General features: G+C 45.3%; 2 protein-coding genes across 8 annotated transcripts in view; one reads left to right on the top strand and one right to left on the bottom strand.

The window, feature by feature from the left end:
- Positions 1-8,555, top strand: part of SYTL3 (synaptotagmin like 3) — a 66,710-nt gene extending 58,155 nt beyond the window's left edge. For 4 of the 6 annotated variants that reach the window (XM_073337810.1, XM_073337808.1, XM_073337812.1 and 1 more), the window contains 3 exons: positions 1,851-1,959; positions 4,132-4,337; positions 8,233-8,555. In XM_073337810.1, the coding sequence (XP_073193911.1) occupies positions 1,851-1,959; positions 4,132-4,337; positions 8,233-8,354 (437 nt within the window). In that variant the 3' untranslated portion in view covers positions 8,355-8,555. Of the gene's footprint in view, positions 1-1,850; positions 1,960-4,131; positions 4,338-4,785; positions 4,982-8,232 lie in introns of those variants that run through there. The other 2 variants (XR_012158103.1, XM_073337811.1) reach the window with 2 other exon arrangements.
- A 2,103-nt stretch (positions 8,556-10,658) lies between these two features.
- Positions 10,659-13,787, bottom strand: part of EZR (ezrin) — a 53,626-nt gene continuing 50,497 nt past the window's right edge. For both annotated transcript variants that reach the window (XM_073337813.1, XM_073337814.1), the window contains exons 13-14: positions 12,725-12,976; positions 10,659-12,090 (exon numbers count right to left, since the gene is read on the bottom strand). In XM_073337813.1, the coding sequence (XP_073193914.1) occupies positions 11,926-12,090; positions 12,725-12,976 (417 nt within the window). In that variant the 3' untranslated portion in view covers positions 10,659-11,925. The remainder of the gene's footprint in view (positions 12,091-12,724; positions 12,977-13,787) is intronic.

Below are 13,787 nucleotides of genomic sequence, written 5' to 3' on the forward strand. Positions count from 1 at the left end.
GGCTTTGGCATAGTGAACTCAGATGCTCTTGAAGCAAGCTTGTGCCCTCAGATCTCTGCCAGTGCACCTCATTCCTGAGCTGTAGCAGGCCAGTTATTCCACTCCAGGAGCCCTCGGGAGTTAGAGACTATCAGTTTTGATAAATTGGGTGATGGGGAAATGTCTGGTAGGTACAAGCACTGCACTCTTCAGACTGTTTTTGTTCCGTCAGTGGCATAGGAACCGACTCCGTGGGTGCTCCAGGGCTGGAGCACCCATGGGGAAACCGGCCTCCAAACTCCCCTTCCCACCCCCCCACCCCACCTTGCCTTCTCCTCCTACCCCTTCCCTGAGCATGCCGCGTCCCCGCTTCTCCGCCTACCTCCCAGTGCTTGCCGCCGCAAAACAGCTGTTTCGCGCCGTAACAAGCTCTGGGAGGGAGGGGGGAGGGGCGGGAACACGACGCGCTCAAGGGAGGAGGCAGGGAAGAGGCAGGGCCAGGGCGGGGATTTGGGGAAGGGGTTGGAATGGGGGCGGGGCAGAGGTAGAGTCAGGGTGGGGAGGGGGGTCGAGCACCCACTGGCACCGGCAGAAGTCGGCACCTACGCTCAGCGGAGTTAAGTTTAACTTTGCATTCTAACTGGGATTCAGTTTCTGTAAATGGTGCAGTCACTGCTGAAGGAAGGAAAAACTGTAGAGGGTCGATGACTGGGACAGCTTCACATTCTTTTGCTCACTGGATAATACTAAGCACTGCAGGGCAGAGCTCCAGATGTGGCTATTTTGGCTGTTGTCAGCCTTCTACAGCAGATCTCCTAGACCAGGGGTGGCCAACCTGAGCCTGAGAAGGAGCCAGAATTTACCAATGTACATTGCCAAAGAGCCACAGTAATATGTCAGCAGCCCCTCATCAGCTCCCCGCAGTCCCCACGCCCAGCGCCTCCCACCCACCAGCAGCCCCGCCAATCAGCGCTTCCCCCTCCCTCCCCGCATCTCTCGATCAGCTGTTTCGTGGCATGCAAGAGGCTCTGAGGGGGGAAGAGGGGAGGAGTGAGGGCACTGCAGGCTCAGGGGAGGGGGTGGTAAGGGGTGGAGTGGGGGCAGGGCCTGTGGCAGAGCCAGAGGTTGAGCAGTGAGCACCCCCCAGCACATTGGAAAGTTGGCGCCTGTAGCTCCAGCCCTGGAGTCGGTGCCTCTACAAAGAGCTGCGTATTAACATCGGAAGAGCCGCATGTAGTTCCGGAGCCACAGGTTGGCCACCCCTGTCCTAGACATAGAGGTAGGAAGGAAATAATGGAAAGATCAAGTAAGTTGTTAGTTTTATTTCTTTCTGTCCCCTGGATCCCCATCTCCTCTCCCTGTATCCCAGTCACCATTCCCTTCTTGGTTCAGTCCTCCTCCTCTTCCCTCATGCTGTCTGTTCCCTCTCTCCTTTCTACACTCACCTATGTGTTCCTCCTCTGTCAAAAACACACACACACTAACAGAGTAACAGAGGCAAGGTGCATCATGTTGTGGGTTGTGCCAATTATCCTTGCTGCTGGTTCTGCCTCAGAGTAAAACTATGGGACGTGGATTGTTCCCTTGATCTCTGCAGGTGCACTTGGGGCCTGGTAAAGCTTCCTCATCATCATGCCACTGATTTTCCTCCCTCCCTCCCTCCATTTTTTAAAATCACATACTGTAAAAGTGTCTTCAAACCTTTCCTCTTGTCTAAAATATCTCTGCAGTTCAGCAAACACGCTGAACTGCACTTTCTCACTTCAGGGCAACAGTTCTTAGGGACTTTCTTTCCTTCCCTTAGCCCTGTGTTAACTAGCCAACCATTTACCCACACTGGTCGCTAATTATAAGCAATGTTTCTGTTTTAGGGAGAGAAGACCAAGCATCTGCTGATGGCCAGCTTCACCTTGTGGTGCTTGGAGCTAAGAACTTGCCTGTGATGAGATGTGGTGGCACTTTGAACTCATTTGTTAAAGGGTATGTTTTTGAGATTTAACTCTTCAGATTTAGAATCTTTTAAAACCATCAGCCACTTCTGCATGGAGCTAAAAATGAGCTAAACACATTCCAGGGAGTAGATCTTTGAGTAAAAGACATTACACCTGAGTATGGAGCCAGATTGTGGAGTCCTTTCTCATGATGGTGAGCATTTACCCAAGTAGCTCCTGAGATTGCAGCACTTACCAGCACAAGGAAAGGGGCCACAATCTGACGCTTAGGCCTTGTTCAGACAGATTTAGGATTTGAGGAGACTCCACCAGTTATTGAGATTTAATCTCTGCTTTCACAGTTGCAAAAGTGTTTAAATGTCAAGTTTTGAAGCAGTAAAAGGAAAACACTGAATGCATCCGATGAAGTGAGCTGTAGCTCACGAAAGCTTATGCTCAAATAAATTGGTTAGTCTCTAAGGTGCCACAAGTACTCCTTTTCTTTTCGCAAATACAGACTAACACGGCTGCTACTCTGTAACTTAAGAAATGTGATTATAAACAACAAGGGAGGAGAACCACTCCTGTCTTCTTAATTCATGCTTTGAGCCGTGCTGTTGCAAAGTGAATTACAGCATCGTACTCACTGGGAGAGGTAACCTATTATCCTACTCATTCTAGGCAGTTCGGAAGAGTTCTTTAGAATGTTTGGAACTGATGTAGGTGACAAGTACACATATCTGTTGGAGACCACCCCCATCCTGCGTTTGTCACGGTGACTTGGAAGGGTGCACTCCGTGAAAACTGTCACGCAGGGCATGGCTACGCTTGCAGATGTAGAGCACTATGCGTTAAACCAGCCCTCGGAGAGCGCAGCATGTCCACACTATCATATTCAAGCGCAGTGGCGTGGCCACATTAGCAACTCTTGCAACACCAGAAAGAGCAGTGCATTGTGGTAGCTATCCCAGCATGCAAGTGGCTGCAACTTGCTTTTCAGATGGGGAGATGGGGAGGGTGAGGAGGAGTGAGTTGTGTGTATGTCAGGGGAGAGACAGTGTGTTTTGGGGGGCTGAGAGTATGTCAGCATTGTAAGTTCAGACAGCAGCAGACCTCCCCTCCCTCCCCCCTCTCTCTCACACACACTCACAACAGCAACATTCCACAGTAATGCTTGCTTTGTCCCGGAGGAGATGAGCAGCCGGCTGTCAGAAACGGCGCTTTGAAAGGGCATATCCACATTCCTACAGCAAGTTCAAAACAATGAGAAGAGGGGCCACTTGACTTCAGGGATTATGGGACATTTTCGGAGGCCAATCACAGCGCAGTAATGCAACCCCTCGTCCACACTGATGCTGGGGTGTTTCAGCTGAGGCGCAGCAAGCTTTATGCTTCTGGTGGAGGTGGATTACCAGGAGCGTTCCAGCTGCAGAGTCCAGGAGCTCTACGTGCCTTGCCAGTGTGGACGGGTCGTGAGTTAGGGCGCTCGGGGCTGCTTTAATGCGCTCTAACTCACAGGTGTAGTCACGCCCTCTGTTTTGTATGTGAAACTCTGTTATGTTCAGTCGGCATATCACAGAATCACGTACCCCATGCAGAGTCATCTTTGCCGTCGTTTTTGATTACCTTCCTAACACGTTCTCACTGTGCAAGCTAAGATGGAGCTAATCACATTTCCTGCTCCATCACTTCAGGAGTCAGGAAGGAATTTTTCTCCCATGTGCAGCATTGCAGAGTTAGCATTATGGGGTCATTTTACCTTCCTACAATCAAGCATCGTACACAGCTGGAGGCAGGATATCGGATACCTGCAGTGAGGATATGTCTTGTACCTGATAGGAGCACCTTACCAGAGGTGGAATGGTCTCTTTAGTTTTGTCAGTGAGAAAAATGCTGCTCTTAGGCAGGCATTGCTGGATGGGCTGGAGGACCAGCTGCTGTTGGGAAGCAAAGGCTGCTACAGTGGTCCCCGACAATTGGATCAGCAAGCAGAGCCAAAGGAGCTCATTCTTACTCCCCTGGAGGTTAATGGGAATAGACTCAATGGGAGGAGGATCAAGCCTACGATTTAAAAAAAAAAGTGGTGTTAATATACTACCATTTCGTATTTATGCCTCACTTTAATAGTCAAAGCATTCCAATGAGTAGTAACGAGGTGGATGAGATAATATCTTTTAGGTCAGTGACCTCACCCAACATCTATTTTATTCCTTTTTGGAAGTTGTCTCACTCTCCCGGACCAACGTAAGATAAGACAGAAGTCTCCTGTCCTGAAGAAAGAAGGCTGTCCTCAGTGGAAGCACCTGTTTGTCTTTGACGGTGTGACCCCATCTCAGCTACGGCAATCTTGTCTGGACTTGGCCGTCTGGAACCAGGCATCTTTTGGCTCTAATGACCGGTTCCTGGGGGGAGCCAGGCTTAGCACAAGTAAGTCTTTTATCATTAAAAAATTGAAGACAAAAGAAACACTCCAATACCTATTGTACATAACAATAATAATTATTATTTACAATGCAGTAGCAGTTGGAGGCCCCACTCAGGACTTGTGCTATGCAAAAACACACAAAGAAACAGCCCTTGGCCTGAAGCACTTAGTCTTAGGCCTTGATCCTGCAAATATTTATGCACATGCTTCACTTTACGCCTGTGAAAAGTGCCACTTAAGTCAATGGGGCTCCATGTGGGCACAGGGGTCTGCTAACTAGGGGCAGGATTTGGGATCAGAGCCTAAGACCACAGGCAGCAGACCTATGAAAGGCAGGGGCAGCCAACTGCAAAAACAAGTGTGATTTTAAAAATAATTACAAATAGGTAAAGGAGGTGCCAGCTCTCTGCCTCTCATGCTGTCCAGCCTTAATTGACTATTTTCTTACAGATTCATGATAGAGCTAGGTGTGGAGGACAAGTTTGAAGAAAGAAGGGGGAGTGGTCCCAATCTTGCAAGCACTTATACCGTTAACTTTTCACATGTGAGTTAGTCCCATTCAGTAGAACAGGTGTAAACTTAAGCATGTGCAACTTAAGTGTTTGCCCAATTAGGGCCTTACTGGTAACTTCTGCATAACTTATCTTAGAAGAGACAAGGCTAGAACTCCGTTCCTCTTTAACATTTCAGACAGCTCTGGTTGAGCTCTCATTCTGTAATTATTAACCTCTGCCTGTGCTGCCCCAGGTAGCTTGTGGGCTCCTAATTTAGTATGCACCCATTGTCAGACTCTCACTGCTGTCCAGCATGTGACCACACCCACTAGCCCAACCAGTTGTTGCTTGTCAAATCACCCTATTCCGGAACTGACTCACTGGGGCCTGTTATTGCTGCTTTGGCGCCAGCCCTGGTCCGTCAGGTGACGGAACTCCAGTCATCCTTTCCAGCTTGTTTACTAAGGAATGGGCCTGAGAATTCCTTTGAACGACTCCCTGCTTGGAGTTGCTCTCTGGTGGCTTTGGCTCCTGCCAGGCTTTCCCGCAGCCATCCCTCCTTTGACATGACCACAGACCAAGTCAAACCCTAATGTTTTACAGCTGGTCTAATTAATGCTTTAAAACCAAAGCCCACCCAGTTAACAGAACTGAAATTCACAACACCGCACTAGAGTGGACAGCACTTGCTTTTGGTTACCAGCTGACTAGCAAGGACCCCCGGTGTTCTGTGCAAGGATCTCCTGCTATCTGCATCACTTAGGAAATTCTGCAACCGCTTCATTTACAGTTTAAAATGGAGAGGTTTATTACATTAAATCTGAACCTGACTAATAAGTACCCTCAGTACATAGCTCCAGGCTTTATATGGGTATTTGTTTTTCTTTCCCCATTTTTTTTCAAGCTGCTGCAGTTTTGTAATAGAACTGCTGCGTGAAAGTTGTTGGGGGTGGGGAATAGCTGGAAATTTTGGTGGCTTGAGTGAGGGAAATTGGAGGGTCAGGCACCCAGGAAGGCAAGGGCCATGCTTTGGTTTTGTAGCAGAACCATCTGAGCTGGCAGCTTCTCTTAAATAACTGGCAGAGAAATATTAAGTGGCCAGATTTAAATCCTCATCCGTAGGCTTCAGAGTTCAACTTGCTGACACAATGTGAAAACATCCCATTTAGCTCAAGAGAGCGGTGTTTCAGGCTAGCTGCCAGCTCATATTCAGTTAATATTTTTAAGTTTTTCTGAACTAACCAAGCTCCAAACATCTCTTTATTGAATGAAATCTCAACTTCCGGGGCAAGTGCTGCAGCAAATTCCCCAGGGGCGACTGGGCAGTTTTCTGAAGATTAATATAGGCCCAAGTAGTAGTGTTAGCAGGGCATAACCTAGCTTTTATTATCTTGCCTGCCAGCCTTAATGATAGGCAAGCCTCTGTCCACCCCCATACGTAAGTACTTTGTTTTCTCTATTACAGAAACATCCATTTGAGAGTGGGGCAGGGGACCATCCCTCCAATAAGGTTTTGTCTTAACGACACTTTTGCTTATAGCATAAGGACTTAGATGTGTGGTGGCACTGGCCAGGCTCTGCTACTGTGCAGGCTTCTCCACCGGCTGCTATTTGCCTTAATCTTATGCCATAGACCTGGCTCTTCCGCTCCAAGGTTTCTCCTTTGTGGGGTCTGCAACCAGTGCTGGTGTTCTCAGTAGAAGGCCCTTTGAATAACCTTGCTATGCCTCTGCTCCACTGCAGTCGATTAGTTGAACTTCACTTAGGCTTTTCCTAGGGGGATGAGTTCATCTGGCAAAGGCTCAGCCTCATTAGCTTTGTTCAGTGAGATCCAGGGCATGTCTCCGGGGCAGCTAGGAATGGGCTTCCTAGCACAGCTAGACAAACAAAGACTTGCTCTGGTGCTAGGGTGGTGCATGCAGCAGGCCTGGGCCAGCCATGCGAGCACATACCCAAGGGTTGAACTCGGGTGGCTAGCCTGAGCTGCTGCACATGCCACCACACCCACACTGCTAGTTGTAGTGTGCTGGATTGAGCAGAACTAGCAGCCAGCTGTCCACTCATGCTGCCAGGCCTGCCTCCAGCCGTGGTGTAGGCACAGCTGTAAGTTTTTTTGTAGTTTTGTTTGCCCATCTGCCAGCTATGCTGTGCAAACTGGAAAACAGTTAATCCACTCAACTGCTGCTGTATTTCCATTGTTACCAAATACAGCACCAGCATGCCACTGAGTGTAGTGGAGGCCTCCTCTCAGAGCACCCCACAGAGCAATTCTACCAAAAGGGTCTCATGCTTTGAAGTAGATTTTAAGACAAGAGACCAGAGATTCTTCTGCTTGGAAATAGGACAGTGCAATGTAATTCTCTAGCCACGGAGTACGTGGCAGAATCCACCTCTTCTTTTAAAACTGATCTGTAAACTGCATGGTTAAAAATATGAGCTGCGTGTAAGCCAATGCCTTATTGCCTGCTGCCAGTCAAACCTCATCTCTCCTAACTGTTAACAGCTCCATTCTCTGAGTGGGGGACTTTGAAAATAAGTGACAGTACGTGTCCATACTTCATTATTTCACTGCTGATTATTTTAGCAGAAGCATCTAGGTAGAGCACTTGTCCTAATCTGCCTTCCTGGGTACCAGAAGCTCAATCAGGGGTACACAGAGGTCTTCCAGAGGGTACATTAAGTCATCTAGCTATTTGCCTACTTTTACAACAGGCTACATAAACAGCACTAGCAAAGTCAGTACAAACAAATTTCAGACAATGACTTGTTTATACTGCTCTCTATAGTATACACTGAAATGTAAAAACTATATTTATATTCCAATTGGTTAATAATTATATGGTAAAAATGAGAAAGTAAGCAATTTTTCAGTAATAGTGTGCTGTGACAGTATCTTTGATTTTGTAAGCAAGTTTTCAAGTGAGGTGAAACTTGGGGTATACAAGACAGACTCCTGAAAGAGGTACAGTAGTCAGGAAAGGTTGACAGCCACTGCCCTGCCTGCCTGACAAAAATTCTAGCTTCTTCACCAACAGTTTCTGTGATACAGTGGAGTGTTACAATAAAATAAAATTGTGTAATAAACTCAAGCATGGCTGTGCTGGTTTTAATTTCCTATATTTACATGAATATACTTCTGTTTAAATGGAGCAGTCTCCAATCTGCAGCAGTGGGGTGCTGCAGAAACCAGGGTCCTTACTGCAGAATTTAAATCAGGATTGCTGCAGAATACATGGTGTCTTCACTGTACTGAATTAAATAGTTTGACACATGTATTTAAGGATGGAGTTACAGAATGAGACATGAAGCATTAGAAGAAATGTTGGAGACAGATTATAAGTTAGTCGGGGCAGAAATGTTCATGTACACTTGGCCTTACCCTTTTGTTTCAACTTTCCTGTAGAAGAACCATCTGGCACCTGGGATTCAGACCCCCAGTCAAAACTTCAGTGGCAGAAAATACTCAGCAGCCCAAACATCTGGATAGATATTACACTTATGCTGCATTCAAATATGGACACTTAAATCCTAATAGCACCCATTTGACAAGCATATCCTTTCCAACTGCTCACATATGGAAGAAAGTATTATACTCAAGGTTAAGCAACGTGGCATGCTTCCTGGTCACTTCTGCCTTCTGGAAAGAAACATCCTTTGAAAAGAGCTCTCTACAAGCAAGCCACCTGTTTCTATACATAGAGCAGAACTGTGTAATTAGAATAATTACAAAACTAATAAAAATATTCAACTGTCACACTCCAGGAGCATTTAATTAAAAAAAATCCCATGAGTGATTTTTCATCATGAGCAGCTCTGGTAAGACATTTATCAGCAGCAGCTAGCTGGCGGTGTTTTGGGGATTAAGTGATGCATTACAAAAGGGGAAGCTACAATTGCTGAGTTGCTTCAGCACTTGTTGCCAGAAATGTTACTATGGTTAAAAATGAGGAGTCCGGTGGCACCTTAAAGACTAAGGGATTTATTTGGGCATGAGCTTTCATGGGTAAAAAACCCACCCCCTAAGGTGCCACTGGACTCCTCATTGTTCTTGTGGATACAGACTAACATGGTTACAACTGTTGTCGAAGGCCATCTGTTTGAGTAGAGGTGAAACTTCTTCACATTCCCTTAGGAAACCATGACACCTGAAGCACGGATGGATTTTGGCTTGCAAGTTGTTTGCAGTACAGTTACTAAAAGAAAAAAAGAAGAATGCAGGAGGGAGAGAAAGCATAAGGTATCCCCTCAGATGTTAGTCACTTTGATATCTTGGGACTGCAAGAGAGTTTGGCACTTAATACAGAAGGGACAATAGGATATGCATGTTGAGGGAGACTGACTCAAGACCAAATACTCTAGAGCAGAGATCCTTAGCTTTCCCCCCATAGTGTGGCAACTAGAGCAGTAGCTAACAAGGAGAAGGAAAGCATATTTATTAATGAGCATCTTTTAATGAGAGTTAGCTGGTGGGCAGCCAGCTCTCTGCAGACTTATGAGAGGCTGAGGGAACTGGAATTGTTTAGTCTGCAGAAGAGAAGAATGAGGGGGGATTTGATAGCTGCTTTCAACTACCTGAAAGGGGGTTCCAAAGAGGATGGCTCTAGACTGTTCTCAATGGTAGCAGATGACAGAACAAGGAGTAATGGTCTCAAGTTGCAGTGGGGGAGGTTTAGATTGGATATTAGGAAAAACTTTTTCACTATGAGGGTGGTGAAACACTGGAATGCATTACCTAGGGAGGTGGTAGAATCTCCTTCCTTAGAGGTTTTTAAGGTCAGGCTTGACAAAGCCCTGGCTGGGATGATTTAATTGGGAATTGGTCCTGCTTCGAGCAGGGGGTTGGACTAGATGACCTTCTGGGGTCCCTTCCAACCCTGATATTCTATGATTCTATGACTACCAGCAAGTGATCTGTGGAATACTGATGGTCCACGGACCACTGTTTGGAAACACCTGCTCCAGGCTCTTGGAATGTGTGGGGGAGGTTGCTACTAGTTACTTCTTTGTCTCCTCAACTACAGAGCTCTTCGTTCCAGAGGCTGGGAAGTGCTCAAAGCTGTAGAGCCACTTCAGGAAGGCTGTAGAAAGGGTCACTTCTATCATAGAGCCAAGCTCTGGGGGATGCTGAGAAGCTGCCCTAGGCTGGATGAAGGCAGCTGCAGGAGGGGAGTGAGCACACTGTTAGTGATGCAGCAGTTTTCTTGCTCTCAGCGAATGGGGCACCCCTCACAACTCACTCCTGATTGAGTGGCAGCACACTGGAGAGCTCATAGGTCAGCCTTTTGGCCAGAGCCTTGCACATTCTGTAACCAAAGGCAGACACCACTTTCAGATGAAGACATGGAAGTACCAGTGGGAGGCTTTTGTGGGTAAAGACATCTTTAGTGCTGTGTTAGTCAGCCTCAGCAAGTCTGACTGCAGAAAGCAAGCCTACCTTATAACGAATAGTAACTTGGCATGTGAAGGTTTCCCAGTGTAGATGCAGTCTAAGATCAAGCAAAGTACCAGTTTCCTGGTGGATGCATCTTCTCTGGGGTGGGGAGAATGCTCTATCTGAAAGGTCTCATCCCTTTCACACCCCCTCCCCCCCAAAATCACACATTACTGCAACAAGCAGTTGTCTTCCTCTGCCTGCACCCTCACTAAAAGAGAAAGTGTTCTCTCCCCCCCCCCCCCCCCCAGGACATTTCACTGTGAAGCTGCAAATATAAAAGAGTTCATATTTCCAAAGTGAGAAATGTAGAGCTGCACTGTAGTTTTAACGTGCATACAGCACTGCTCTGCTGGGGTTAAACACCCTACGCAGCACAAAACACACAACTTCAAATCCTTTGTTACCTTGCAGATTTTTATTCATAGTCACGTGTTGCAAAAAACCCACACCCCCTTGGTATAAAGCTTTAATGTTGAGTATAAAGCAGCACTGAATCAACACACTGAGACGGACACATTTTCAAAGATGGGGTGGGGGTAACAGGAAGTCTACAGATGCTCTTTTCATGGACAGAATACAAGGGGGATATAAACAAACAATCCCTTCATAGTTGGAGTCTGAAATATTATTAAATCAAATATTTTAAAAAATTAGAAAATTTGTTAGAAAAAATAGGTGCAGTAAGGTTGTATTTACTGAATTATGTGCATATCACAATTTTATTTGAAGTAAAAAAATCACTTTACAGATAGTGTTTTATAGCAAGTAATCAGTTTTACACGCCTTCTGTAGCACAGACAGTATCTTGTTTAGGCAAATGTTTTTACATATGCAATTTATTTTAATACTAAATCTGAAAAAGGTAACAAAATATACAGAGCAAAACTTTTCCCCTTTTTAAACTAGTGTCACAATCCATATTTATCAACTATATTTATATATAAATACTACACTACAGCTGATCATTAATTAAGCTGGAGTATAACACACATCAACAAGTATGAGTCCAACAGAAAGAATATTTGCCTACCTATGCAAGGAGAGTATCAAAGAGTGTTCCTATACTGCATTTCTTCTGAGCGATCACTGCAGGAATTTCTCCAATTGAACAGAGTAACAAAAAAGACCCCTCACACTTATCGTACGTAGAAATAACAGATTTCCAGATGGTTGCTGGTACCATTTTGTAAAATTATAAACAAGGGCCTGCAGGTCTTTGCTGACAAAGCAGAATGTAGAATTAGTCAGGTTATGTGCTGCACTTAAAAGATATATGGCACAAAATTCACCCACAGCATTGTGTTTTTGTTTAAACAGCTGAATCCAGATGTACCACCTATCACAGCATATCATCTTTATGAACAGAAAGATGTAGTATTAAAATAAACCCTGCGTGGAAAAAAAGTGGATGTGACTTATAGGCCTTTTGGCACTAGGATATGAATGAGCAAAAGTTATCAGAGTTAATTGCTTGGCTGACAGACTTAATGGGCAGTCACCACATTTTAATAGTAAAAACTGGAGGATAAGCTGACAGTGGGAGCTTCTCTAGGTTTAGAGCATTTGATATTTAGATGTTACACAGTGACCCCTCAGAAAAGGCAGATCGTAGGATAAGCTCTGCCTTTCCCATAGTCTTGCCTTTTTGGCTGTAAAGTGCGCTTACATAGCCTCAAACTCATCGATTCTCTGCTTGGTGTTGCCCTGTCGGATCTGCCTCAGCGTCTTGTACTTGTCACGTCCCTGTCGCATGTTCTCTGTATGAATCATGTCATTGTGGGTTCTCTTGTTTTCATCCCTGGCCTGGGCCAGCTCATCTGTCAGGGTCTGCAATATTAAGTACAGAATGTCACAAATCTGAGTCACACATGAAAGACCTTGCATCTCACGAGAGTTTGACAGAGTCAAGGATTAATAATGTTTTAGAGGCATTTGACAACATCCTTGGGATGCAGAAGAGTACGGTGGAAATGGGTGAACTGGAGATCTGGACATTTGAGTATTACAATGTGCAGACTGTGAACACTAGCTAATTGAAAGAACCAGAAGCGTCAGTGCACCCCTACTAATAAGCAAAGCCCATATGTATTGCATGAAAATCAATCATGTTAAAGCACAGGCAACTTTATGTTCAAGACATCTTGTAGGGCTTGTCGACATGGAGATTTAGTGCCTGGAAAACCAGGGTGTAAACCTACAGCATGCTAACTGGCCATGTGGACCCTGCTGCCATGTACAAACAGTTCTGCAGCGTACAGTACGGTTCCCAGCAGTAGGTCAGAGTGCACAGTAGCAGGTCCTCACAGCATGCTTGCACCCTGCTTGCTGTACACTAAGTTTCCATATAGATGATCCTTTAATATTTTACATACACCATTCTGGAAGAGCTGCGCATTTAAACAGGGCTCAATTTTCAGCAACATTAGATTTAAGTTTTCTCCCAATAATTTTGTTTTCTTACCATCAACTGCCTCTGAACACGCTGATTCTTCACTGCTTCAGTAGTGCGTTTCTCTTCATTGCGATCATCCAAGATGCCTTCACTTGAGAACTCTGCACTGTAGCCTGAATGTTCTGTTCCTTCATCAAGCAAGTTGTCATGGACATGGTAATTCACTGGCTCATAGACAGGGGCTGGCGGTGGGGGTGGGGCAGTCATTACCAAATGTAGCTCTTCTTTTGTCTTCACTAGGTCATCTTGGGCTTCCTTGGCCTTTAAAAGTGGAAACAAAAAAATGGGCACAAAAGCAGATGTGAAGTTTATTTAAACCCAGCTCAATGAACACACTGTAGCACCCAAAGGGGAAGGGACAGAAAGAAAGGGATGCGCTAGAGTGGTTGGATATTTGCTAAACCAGAAGACAATGCTTTCAATATACTCTTGTGTGGGGAGATTAAAAAAAAAACAAAACACAAAATTTGATTAGGATTGTGGATGAGGCCAGTATAATTTCACTAAGCAAGAGTCTTCCTCCGACATATAATGATGTCTGAAGAATTAGTATTGTAGGGGAATGTGGAATCCATATTTATAACATATTACTTGTCAATTAAAAAGGCGGCTGACCAACAGTTTAGTTGGGAAGTCGATACAATGAGAAATGAGAAATTACATCCCTAAATTGTGGAACTTTAAAGTGGTGTGTAAATTGCAAGAAATTGGGCTTCTTGCTTGCTAAACAGTTCTTCCCTCCTCAGGACTAGCTACGGTCTTGTGGGAAAACTGAACTCAGCTTCCAGCAAATGTAGAATGGGGACTGTAATACTGTGGCAAGCTTCAACTTTAAAGGTAGCTGGGGTCGGGGGGGGTGGAGAGAGAAGGAAAACTGTTGCTAAGAGTTTTGGCAGTTTTCACTGAAGTTCTGAAATATCCAGAGTATCCCCAGCCAGCTCTAAACTTTCGGATTGCTATCAGATCTCTAATCAGTGTTTGAAAAACGTTAAGAACACACATTTTCCTCTACACGATAATTATTCATGAACAAAATGCTGCAGGGTTGTTTTCCTAGAAGTGCAAAATAGCA

This window comes from Lepidochelys kempii, chromosome 3, assembly GCF_965140265.1.
Source record: "Lepidochelys kempii isolate rLepKem1 chromosome 3, rLepKem1.hap2, whole genome shotgun sequence".
NCBI classification, from domain to species: Eukaryota; Metazoa; Chordata; order Testudines; family Cheloniidae; genus Lepidochelys; species Lepidochelys kempii.